The sequence below is a fragment of the Salvelinus sp. IW2-2015 genome, linkage group LG4p (assembly GCF_002910315.2).
Source record: "Salvelinus sp. IW2-2015 linkage group LG4p, ASM291031v2, whole genome shotgun sequence".
Taxonomy (NCBI): Eukaryota; Metazoa; Chordata; class Actinopteri; order Salmoniformes; family Salmonidae; genus Salvelinus; species Salvelinus sp. IW2-2015.
In genome coordinates, this window is record NC_036841.1 from 21468892 (window position 1) to 21481385 (window position 12494).

Below are 12494 nucleotides of genomic sequence, written 5' to 3' on the forward strand. Positions count from 1 at the left end.
ATCTACACTGAAGTGGATTTAACCATTCTTGCTTCCCGTGTGTATCAAGAATGGTTAAATAAATAAAGGTTAAATAAAAAATATATAACAAGTGACATCAATAAGGGATCATAACTTGGGTTCACCTGGTCAGTCTGTCATGGAAAGAGCAGGTGTTCATAATGTTTCCTACACTCAGTGTATGTCTCATAACAGACTCAATTATTCCCAACTAAAAAAACAACATCAATAAATGAAAACATTTGGAAAAATGTTTGACCATGGCACAGTCTTCACTAAGAAATTGTAAAGTGAACAGAGTGATATTTTCATTTAGATTTAATTTTAATAAAAATGTATTACATACAATAAAATATCCAGTGGTACCATTTCAAAGACAACAATATATATTTTTAAGTTAATTAAAATCAGAACTCAGGAAAAAAAAACGGAAATTATTTTGTTATTTTCAATGTTTGGACTGTATGGACCGTATTGTCAGCAGAGTCCACAACTGCCATCTGTGTGTAGCCTAGTCCATAAAACACCCACTAGCCTCTACCATCTAGGTATGTGTAGATCTGAAGAAACATTTATAGGTATTAGCAGTGCAGTGAAAATTCCTTGCAGATTGATGAAGTTCCTAGGTGGTCAGGGATAGGGGCTGTTTCTGGACCGTGCCCATGTGTGTGTGTGTGTGTGTGTGTGTTAGGAGTGAGGGTGTAAGTACAGGATAGCCCCCGAATCCTCTAGTTTTTTTAAGGCTTCTGCTTCGTGGGCAAGGTCATGGTAGGAATCCTGGAACAGAACAAAAGCAGAGCCTAAACATAACATCACAGTGCACTGAAAAATCTACTAGCATGGCATATAACACTGAGTGTTGATCTGTCACAGGAGTTGAGTAAAATCCCATGCACACTCACCTTCATGGATTTCATAGTGTCATATCCATAGTAGTGTATAGGATGCTTCTGGTTTTTGGATGCTGGATATCCAAACCCAGCTATGTGGACCACATCACAGTAGTTGAGTGCCACGAACACAGCTAGGATCCCTGTAGTGGGGTGCACCAGTTTCTGTAGGAGTGAGAACCAAAACCAAATGAGACCTACAGTATATTATAAAATGTGTGGTTCCAGCCCTGAATGCTGATTGGCTTCCAGCCGTGGTATATCAGACCGTATACCATGTGTATGACAAAACATGTAATTTTACTCCTCTAATTACGTTGGTTTATAATAGCAATAAGGCACCTCGGGAGTTTGTGGTATATGGCCAACTTTGCGATGCTGTCGTGCCTAACAACAGTCCTTAGCCATGGTATATTAGCCATATACCACACCCCCTCGTGCCTTTTTGCTTAAGTAATATACATGTAGTATTATGGTTGACACACTAGGGGGCATCCAAGACCAGTAAAAAATCCCATAGTCCTGCACTTCTAGTACATTAGTTGGCATGACAAGTAAATTACAGAGCAGTGTACCCTTTTCTTAATGTGTACTTAGACAAAGCGAGATACTAGGATTTTTGACTTTTTGTCTCCAGTACAATGCGAGGGGTGTCCCTGGTTTGATTCCGTTCATGGACACGCATCCCTGGGTAGCTCCTCTTTTCAGTTCGCTGCAGCTAGCGACTGGAACGAGCTGCAAAAAACACTCAAACGGGACCGTTTTATCTCCATCTCTTCATGCAAAGACTCAATCATGGACATTCTTACTGACAGTTGTGGCTGCTTCGCATGCTGTATTGTTGTCTCTACCCTCTTGCCCTTTGTGCTGTTGTCTGTGTCCAATAATGTTTGTACCATGTTCGTGCTGCTACCATGTTGTTCTTCTGCCATGTTGTGTTGCTACCATGCTGTGTTTTCATGTGTTGCTGCCATGCTATGTTGTTGTCTTAGGTCTCTCTTTATCTAGTGTTGTGGTGTCTCTCTGTTCGTGATGTGTGTTTTGTCCTATATTTTTATTTTATTTTGTATTTTTAATCCCAGCCCCCGTCCCAACAGGAGGCCTTTTGCCTTCTGGGATGCTGTCATTGTAAATAAGAATTTGTTCTTAACTGACTTGCTGAGTTAAATAAAGGTTAAATAAAACTGCTGTGTGTAAATAATGATTACCAATGTTCAGAGGCAGCAGAGGGAAATTGTTTCCACATGAGAGCTGTGAGGGGGAATAAAATCCCCTTTTCCAAAGAGTAGGGTAAATTGAGCCTTTTTTTACTTTCAGCATCACTCCCATCAAGGGAAATATAGTATTCTTTCTAACAAAGATATCTACATATATTTCAGGATGTTGTGTATCCCTGGAAATAATCATAATTCATGTAAACATTACAGTTTTGGGGGGGAAAAGTTCTCTCTTGGCACAATTTATAACGGGTATGGGGTTAATCCACCTACAAATGTCTGTACTGAATTAAATAATTACCACTTCCTTTCTAAAACCATGTCTACCTTTATTTCCAAAACACAATTCTACACAATCCCAACTGCTTTTTGTCATTTAATCATTATAAACATCTTTTAACACAGGCTTAAGACCTAACAAACAGTTTCTATTTAAAAAGAAAAACACATAGGCCAGGCCCTGTTGTTACCTCATGACTACCGACCTGTAGCACATCTGGAGCCATGAAGTGCTTTGAAAGGCTGCTAATGGCTCACATCAACACCATTATCCCAGAAACCCTAGACCCACTCCAATTTGCATACTGCACCAACGGATCCACAGATGGTGCTATCTTTATTGCACTCCACACTTCCCTTTCACACCTCAACAAAAGCAACACCTATGTGAGAATGCTATTCATTGACTACATCTCAGCGTTCAACACCAAAGTGCCCTCAAAGCTAATCACTAAGCGAATGAGGTCAGAGACCTGACTGTGTGGTGCAAAGACAACAACCTCTCCCTCAACGTGAACCAGACAAAGGAGATGATTGTGGAATACAGGAAAAGGAGGACCGAGCACACCCCCATTCTCATCGACGGGGCTGCAGTGGAGCAGGTTGAGAGCTTTGTTCCTTTGGCGTCCACATCACCAGCAAACTATCATGGTCCAAGCACACCAAGACAGTCATGAAGAGGGCACGACAAAACCTATTCCCCCTTAGGAGACAGAAAAGATTTGGCATGGTTCCTCAGATCCTCAAACGGTTCTACAGCTGCACCATCGAGAGCATCCTGACTGGTTGCGTCACTGCTTGGTATGGCAACTGCTCGGCCTCCGACCGCAAGGCACTACAAATGGTAGTGCGTACGGCCCAGTACATCACTGGGGCCAAGCTTCCTGCCATCCAGGACCTCTATACCAGGCGGTGTCAGAGGAAGGCCCTAAAAATTGTCAAAGACTCTAGCCACCCCAGTCACAGACTTGTTCTTTTTGCGACGCCAGGCAAGCGGTAGGAGCGCAAGTCTACGCTCAAAGAGGGCTTCTAAGCAAGCTCTACCCCCAAGCTATAAAGATTCCCTGACATCTAATCAAATGAATATTTTGAATTGCCCCGCCCCCCTCTTTTAACGCTGCTGCTACTCTCTGTTATTATGCTATGGCATAAGTCACTTTAATAACTCTACCTACATGTAACATATTACCTCAATTACCTCGACTAACCGGTGCCCGCCGATATTGACTCTGTACCGGTACCCTGTAATATATGCTCGCTATTGGTTATTTTACTGCTGCTTATTTTATGTATAATTTTTTGGGGAATGTTTTTCTTCAAACTGCATTGGTTTGTTAAGGGCTTGTAAAGTAGCATTTCACTATAAGGTTTACCTGTTGTTTCGGCGCATTTGACAATAGCAATTGATTTGTTTCCAAGAGATAACATGCCTTTGCTCAACTTCCATTAGCGCAAACCATTGATAACTTACTCAGGCAAAGTTTTGAACTATATTAGCCCACAATATGCTACAGGAATGCACTAATCTTGTAGGTTTAGGACTCATATTGAAGCTTATAGAACACCACTGATGTTAGAACAATCTTAAAAAGTATCTATTTGGTTTAGATACAGAGCATTCGTGAAACGTCAAAACAAATAAATTCATTTGACTTGGTGAATATCAGTTTTTTGGCCCCTAAGTTGTTAACCTCAGTAGAGGTCGATCGATTTAATCCGGAATACGTGCCCCGGATTCATTAGGGCCGATTTTCAAGTTTTCATAAACAAGTTCCGAAATCGCTATTTTTGGTACACCAGAGTTGGTCCGCATTTTTCTTTTTCTCTCCCCCAACACCTTTATTTATCCTTTAATTTAACCTAGTGCAAAGTCAGTTAAGAAACAAATTCTTATTTTCAAATGAGACCTAGGCAACGGTGGTTAACTGCCCTGTTCAGGGCAGAGACGACACATTGTTTACCACGCATGTCGGCTTGCGGGATTCAACGATCGTGCAACCTTACAGTTAACTAGTCCAAACGCTCTAAACACCTGATTACATTGCACTCCCAACGAAGGAAGACTGCCTGTTACGTGAATACAGTAAGAAGCCAAGGTAAATTGCTAGCTAGCATTAAACTTATCTTATAAAAAACAATCAATCAATCATAATCACTAGTTAACTACACATGGTTGATGATATTACTAGTTTATCTAGCGTGTCCTGCGTTGCATATAATCGATGCGGTGCGTATTCGTGAAAAAGGACTGTCTTGCTCCAATGTGTACCTAAATCATAAATATCATCAATGCCTTTCATAAAATCAATACACAAGTATATATTTTTAAACCTGCATATTTAGTTAATATTGCCTGCTAACCTGGCTCGTTGCGAACTCTGTGAAGACTATTTCTTTCTAACAAAGACAGCCAACTTCGCCAAATGGGGGATGATTTAACAAAACCGCATTTGCGAAAAAAGCACAATCGTTGCACGACTGTACCTAACCATAAACATCAATGCCTTTCTTAAAATCAATACACAGAAGTATATATTTTTAAACCTGCATATTTTGCTAAAAGAAATCCAGGTTAGCAGGCAATATTAACCAGGTGAAATTGTGTCACTTCTCTTGCGTTCATTGGACGCAGAGTCAGTGTATATGCAACAGTTTGGGCCGCCTAATTTGCCAGAATTTTACGTAATTATGACATAACATTGAAGGTTGTGCAATGTAACAGGAATATTTAGACTTATGGATGCCACCCGTTAGATAAAATACGGAACGGTTTCGTATTTCACTGAAAGAATAAACGTCTTGTTTTCGAGATGATAGTTTCCGGATTCGACCATATTAATGACCTACGGCTCGTATTTCTGTGTGTTATTATGTTATAATTAAGTCTATGATTTGATAGAGCAGTCTGACTGAGCGATGGTAGGCACCAGCAGGCTCGTAAGCATTCATTCAAACAGCACTTTCGTGCGTTTTGCCAGCAGCTCATCGCTGTGCTTCAAGCATTGAGCTGTTTATGACTTCAAGCCTATCAACTCCCGAGATTAGGCTGGTGTAACCGATGTGAAATGGCTAGCTAGTTAGCGGGGTGCGCGCTAATAGCGTTTCAAACGTCACTCGCTCTGAGACTTGGAGTGGTTGTTCCCCTTGCTCTGCAAGGGCAGCGGCTTTTGTGGAGCGATGGGCCGCTGCTTCAACAGGGTGGCTGTTGTCGATGTGTTGCTGTTTCGAGCCCAGGTAGTGGCGAGGAGAGGGACGGAAGCTATACTGTTACACTGGCAATACTAAAGTGCCTATAAGAACATCCAATAGTCAAAGGTATATGAAATACAAATCGTATAGAGAGAAATTGTTCTATAATTCCTATAATAACTACAACCTAAAACTTCTTACCTGGGAATATTGAAGACTAATGTTAAAAGGAACCACCAGCTTTCATATGTTCTCATGTTCTGAGCAAGGAACTTAAACGTTAGCTTTTTTACATGACACATATTGCACTTTTACTTTCTTCTTCAAAACGTTGTTATTGCATTATTTAAACCAAATTGAACATGTATTTTTTTTATTTGAGGCTAAATTGATTTTATTGATGTATTATATTAAGTTAAAATAAGTGTTCATTCAGTATTGTTGTAATTGTCATTATTACAAATAAAATACTTTTTATTTTTTTTTGTCCTTTTTTATTTTATTTTATTTATTTTTTTAAATCGGCCGATTAATCGGTATCGGCTTTTTTTGGTCCTCCAATAATCGGTATCAGTATGGCGTTGAAAAATCATAATCGGTCGACCTCTAGTCTGCAGTATAAATCAGCCAAATAAAATATAAAATAAAACAACAATACATAAAACCTTAAAAATGGCAGACCAATACTGAGTGCAGGAGCCTTTCCAAGGTAAATGTCTGTCTGTGAGTGAGTGAGTGAGTGAGTGAGTGAGTGAGTGAGTGAGTGAGTGAGTGAGTGAGTGAGTGAGTGAGTGAGTGAGTGAGAGTCCTGCAGGGCTTTACAAGCATGCTGTCTGACCTGGAGAGCCATTACTTGTGCCCTAAGGAGAGAGAAACTGGACCGGAACAGCCAAGTTCTCAAACCTGTGCTTCTCCTCTCTTCATCACACTGTACGGGACATTCCTCCAAACTTGGTTCCTAATGCACTTAGCGTAAGTGCCTTTTCTTCCTGAGCCTGGCTGGGCTAAATCTGACATTCTGTGTGCATTAGTCTCATGTGGTCGGTCACCGAGCGCTCCAACTTCTGTAGTGCCTCGCATAGTTTGGACATTGGCCCATGGAGCCTTGGTGAGGTGAATATTGTCACTGCTGTTCGCCAACCAGACCAGATTGGTGGGAGTCAGACCTTTGTTTTGGAAGGGGGTGGGGGTGGCAGCGGCGGCTGTCTGACTGACAGGGGCATTAGTTAGCCCTCTAGCTCTCCTTAGCTCAGTCAGCCTCTGTATTGTAACCAGGGGGACTGCTTGCTGCTGCCGCCTTCTCACAGGGCATTTGGATGACTGCCAACATGGCAGCCACGGGGAGGGGTGAGAGTTTGGCATTGGGGATGTGGGGCTGCGGTCGGACCCCTGTGACCCAGGAAAGCGACAGGGGAGAGAAGAATGAGGGGAAAGGGGCCAGGATCGAGTGCTCGGCATGGTTCCTGTTCCTGTTCTCGCTCAGAGTAAACAGCCTACGCCCTCCAGCCAGCCAGACACCCAGCCAGCCAGGAGACAGCCAGCCAAGGTTGAGCTCATCTGGCCTATAGGGCCATGCAGATGGAGGAGGAGTGCTATGCTCGGGCTGCCCCGCTGATCGCCTGCAGGACCCCTTCTTTCCCACTGTTTCCTCGGCACAGACACCAGCCAGTTGTGTTTGCGTTTCAGCAGTCCAAAGAGTGCACAGCCTCAGTCTCTGACACAGGGGCTCACTGGGGGAACAAATTAAACCAAACTTAACCTGGCTTTGTTCCATCTCAAAGCCATCTCCACCATGCACTGAACAAGCCCTCTTGGCAGATGGACCTCTTGGCCAATGAAAACATAATTCCACATTAGTTATAGTTCAAATCAATGTATCATGTATTTCAAAACCCAGAATTCCTCAGCCAAACAGAAAATTGTATTCCCAATTTGTGAACAGAAAACAGCTCAATGGCTTAGTATTCAAATGTCATCCATCACAATATTCTATTCCGCAATCATTTTTCTTCATTCCATTAGTTCTGTTGTTCCATTCTGCATATGTTCTACTGTTATTTTGTGGAATTCCCTGCAGTATCGTTTTTTTCTTGCTCATCCATTTCTGGGTAATCAGTAGAGCGTTTGGGACTGACCTCCTTTCCAAACTGCAGCTGGTAGAAATGTATACAGACAGCACAGAACACTGGCCACTTCACATGGATTTATTTTCTGCCCATTACCTGTTTCCCAACAGAGATGATGCCTTACCTGTTTGCTCTTTGGTTGAAGTGGGATTTGTAGCAGACTGCTGGCCGTCCCGTGCAGGAAGTGAGGGTCCAGCACCCGGATGCGACTGGTCCTGCCCAGCCAGATCTGTGGAGGGGGCTTCCAGAAACCTTTCCTCACCTGACACACACACACACACACACCACACACACCACACACACACACACACACACACACACACACACACACACACACACACACACACAGAGGAAAATGTGTGTTGATTAGTGAGTGCACACACACAGAGCCCGTGTCTACACAATTGAGGCCCTGTTTAAGTCTCATTCTCCTCAGTTTCTCAGGGCAACCTAATCGATGTGTAAATGAAGGAGTAATGACCCTGTTCCTAATCGTGCTAATAGCGACCGTAGCAGCCTGAGCTAAACCAGAGAGTGGAGGTGTTTGGGCTGCTGAGACTACAGTTGGATTTTCAAGTAGGTTTGGCAAGGCTGCCATTGATAATGTACATTTTGTCACAGCGTGGATGGATTGCAAGTACCAGGGAAGCAGCTAAAATGGAGGTGTGTGTGCGCACACATCCAGTACCCTCTTCTCGTCGTACAGGATCTCTTTGAGCCAGCGGAGGTCCTGCTGTTTGAAAGGCACTAGGACCATGAGGGTGTCGGGGTCGTTGTGCATGCTGGGGTTGTAGGAGGCCGACTCAGGGTAGAAGAGACGCATAGTGGTCTTGTTCCCCACGTCATCCTCATAACCTCTGACAGGGGCATCATTCAGCCTGCACAGGGACACAGAGAAAGAGAAACCTTAGCCATTCACTTCTATAAAAAATAAAACAGAGTAAAAACACCAGCACACAATTTCTGTAGTGTAAATAGCAACACTCCAACCACAACAGGTTTTCTTAGTGAGACTTCCTATTTATCTTATCTTCCCATGACGATACTTGTACCCTGCACCAATGTAAGTTTGTTGGATTGTGTTCATTACATTTGAATAAAAAAGCAAACAAGTAACAATGCTACACTGGACAGAAATAACATGGAGGAGTTAATTCTACGGTTGCCACCAGTCACAGTTCCAGTATCCTTGCGTGCCAGGAATGTCAGTCACACCATCACTGGTGAAATTGACTACAGTTCAAGTAACCTTCATATTCTGAGTGTTCGCGTGATAAGTTGGAAGCTGTTCTACCCTCCCTCTTATGTAACAGAATGCACTCCACTATTTCACCACCATGTATCAAAACCCCTGTCTAGTTTCTAGTGTTTAGGATTGTACACTTTAATACAGGATTGCTCTAATTGTGTCTGGCGTTTTAAGATTTTTCCAGCCTAATGCAAGCGTGGGAAACATCAGGCTTGGTAGGAGAACAGAGCACCAAATGTCAATGAACTCTATTTCCTCAGCCTGTGAGATTAGATTCAGAGAATGGGAGAAGTAAGAGCTGAGCACAACAGAACAAAGCAGAACAGACCAGAGTGCACTGTGCCTGGACATGACCAGGCAAAATTGCCTGGGCTGTTGGTAAGAGGCTTATAAAAAAAACTAAAAATGCATGTGTTCCTTCCAAGGCTATAAATCTGATTTGAAGAGGGCACTGGGGTGTTTTTCTGCATGGTAGACCAAATCCCCCTTTTAAGAGCCTGAGTTAACCCAACAGTTTACTGATTGCATAGAGAAAGGCATTAAAGCAAGGTCACCAGTCTGAGCTGGCCATTATAGTACAGCATTATGCTTCCAAGGGCAAAACGAATTAGACTACCCCTCTTTAGAGGACAACGCATCATAGAAAATCTGTTAGTTTTTTACTGGATTGCGGGAATTGCTATGGAAAAGGCCATTGGGGGACTGGTTAAATGTTATTGTAGCTATAGACTGTACCCTGAGACATATTTAGATATCAAATGCAGGCCTGCCAACCCTGTCCAACTTTTTAGAGTACCAGACGGGCGCGACAAATTGGAGATTCAACTCGCAAATCTAGTGCAAAGACATTTTAGAAGCAATGCCTCTATAGCTAATACCGGACACTCATTCATTATTCATCGCGTAGTCTTCTAAACTCACGACTCCATGTAATGTCAAGATGTTTATATTTGGTTTTGATTATACTTTTGTAATACTTTTTGTGACGTGGATCATAATTACAGTTACAGTCTATCAGATTGCGTGATCCTCCTAATGTTACATGGAAAATACAACTATTGGGACGCAGATTTAAATGTATATCACACTCGCACAAATGCGACCAGTTATTTTTCGTATTTCCATTTAATTTCTTTCACTAGCAAATGAACTGCTGGCACTTTGAATGTCCATCTTATGTTCGCTAACGTTAGCTTGAAACAATTAGTGTTAACCTTTCCACAACACACGGAGTCGAAAAGGGATTTGTCCATGTGTTCACGTACAGCTGACAGTCGGAAAACAGGAGGTGCAGACACCGGGTAGCTACGTCGAATAATGATGTATTCATCTCCATGTCCGTTGACACAAACTCTGTACATGTTTGTGTGTTGCAGCTCGATAATCGGGATGTTACATTTACTCTGTGGATTAATTTTTTAATACATTTAAAAAAATACAATTTTAAAAAATCTGGCTATATTCATTTCTGCGTACTTTTAACGCGGATCTCGTACCTGCGTACATGGACAGAGAATTGTGTAGCTGGTACGCAAAATGCGTGCATGTTGGCAGGTCTGCAAATGATATGGCTCTTGACTGTACTGTCTGCAATATAATGCACTCTATGTACTGATATTGATTAGGAAAACCATTAATTGTGCAGGAACATCATTGGATAAAACAGAAATGGGGAGTCGTAGGAATAGTTCAACAGAAGAGGAGGGAGGATGGACTTAATGAAGATTTTTGTGGTAGAAAACAGGATGGAACCATTAGGCTTAATACTTACCGGATCACCACATCATACTCGTTGATGACGGCCCCCAAGGAGCTGTTTTTAATGGCAAACCCATTTCCTATGACTGCACATGTTCTGCAGTCTAGACTGAGGAAATACAACAAAATAAATTAAGTTCAGTATAATTCACTGCTTCCTATTATTACAATCCATTTACTTTAGTGTTGCCTGTATTATCATTTTAGAGTTCAAGACCACTTTCAGAGGGGTGACTGTGACTGTAACTGCACACTACCGTAGAACCACTGGACATTTTCCAACACTGCCATTGTAATAGTGACTGGTCACACTGCTTGGTTTGACATTTGGCATTCTTGCTTGAAATTAAGTAAGGCAGCTTCCTTGTCCACCCGTTATACACACACCACAGGGACGATTTGAGTCATTATGTTAGCACAGCATTTACACTACAATACATTGTGGAGATTTTTTTTTTTAAAGACCCTTGTGTATATTGCTCTCAGACGCATATCACCCATCGGTGGTTCTTTGTGATTTTAACAATTATTGTAAGAAATAAAGTGGTTCATACGGCACACCAGAGGTTAACAACCTTGCTAATATGGCTAAGAAACACCCATCACACTTACCGATCAATGCTGGCCGGCATTTTGTAATTGGCAATAATGGCCAACACTCTCAGCAGCAGTAACTCTGGAAAGGAGAAAGGGATTAATAAAGGTGTGATCACTCAGACTGACTGTAGATAAAAACATTTAACCTTTTTTTAACGAGGCAAGTCAGTTAAGATCACATTCTTATTTACAATGACGGCCTACCCCGGCCAAACCTGGGCCATTATGCGCCGCTCTATGGAACTCCAAATCACAGCCGGATGTGATACAGCCTGGATTTGAACCAGGGACTGCACTGAGATGCAGTGTCTTAGACCGCTGTGCCACTCGGGAGCCCAGATGCTGAGGACAGTTTGTCTTCACATAGAGAAGTTCATATTGAGAGGACCAATGACCCAATACTGTTTCCAACTAACTAGTCATAAACTCAATACATGTCGCACATGTTTTCTGGAAAGTGGACATTGACTCCATAATGCTTCTCAATCAAATGTATTTTATAAAGCCCTTTTTACATCATTAGTTGTCACAAAGTGCTATACAGATACCCAGCCTAAAACCCCAAAGAGTACGTATTACTTTATAGCAGGGGAGCAGTGGTGACTTTTAGAGCAGTATATGCAAACGGCTGCTCATTCAAAAAGGAACTAGACCAAACAAAACAGGAAGGGACTCAAGTCAACTCTTGGTGAACTGACAGCGTGTAGAGCTTGGCTGAGAATGAAATGTATATATATTTAGTGACTTTTTATTTAGATGTCATTTTTCTTTTGCAGAGGGCCGTTACATGTACAAAAACATTAAAATAAATGCATACAAAGATAACAAATGCATACAAAGATAACCCTGACCCATTCCCCCCTAAAGCCCTATCCACCCGCCCGCATCCTCCCTCCCCACCTAGAAACTATGCTTCCCACCCTGCCTAACTGAGATTGTTCTTTACAGAGTCAAGTATATTTGTCCAGGCCTCAATTGTTCCTTCACTAGCACCATTCATTCTCGCTGTCGTTAATCCTAATGCAATAACTTCTAATAGTAACTGTATCCACTGGTTAAATGGGAGAGAGTGAGGTGATTGCCATCATAGAGACAACATTTTCTTTGCAGCATTGCTTCCTGCCAGCAGAACTCTTCTCTGATTGAGAGATTCAAGGGGCTTTCATTGTTAAGTAACAAAATAGATGGA

General features: G+C 42.2%; 1 protein-coding gene across 1 annotated transcript in view; it reads right to left on the bottom strand.

The window, feature by feature from the left end:
• Positions 1-303: 303 nt before the first annotated feature.
• LOC111960695 (CMP-N-acetylneuraminate-beta-galactosamide-alpha-2,3-sialyltransferase 4) overlaps positions 304-12494 on the bottom strand; it is a 75418-nt gene continuing 63227 nt past the window's right edge. Inside the window, exons 7-12 of the mRNA XM_023982860.2 lie at positions 11321-11384; positions 10722-10817; positions 8390-8579; positions 7826-7963; positions 903-1055; positions 304-777 (exon numbers count right to left, since the gene is read on the bottom strand). Of these exons, the coding sequence (XP_023838628.1) occupies positions 688-777; positions 903-1055; positions 7826-7963; positions 8390-8579; positions 10722-10817; positions 11321-11384 (731 nt within the window). The 3' untranslated portion in view covers positions 304-687. The remainder of the gene's footprint in view (positions 778-902; positions 1056-7825; positions 7964-8389; positions 8580-10721; positions 10818-11320; positions 11385-12494) is intronic.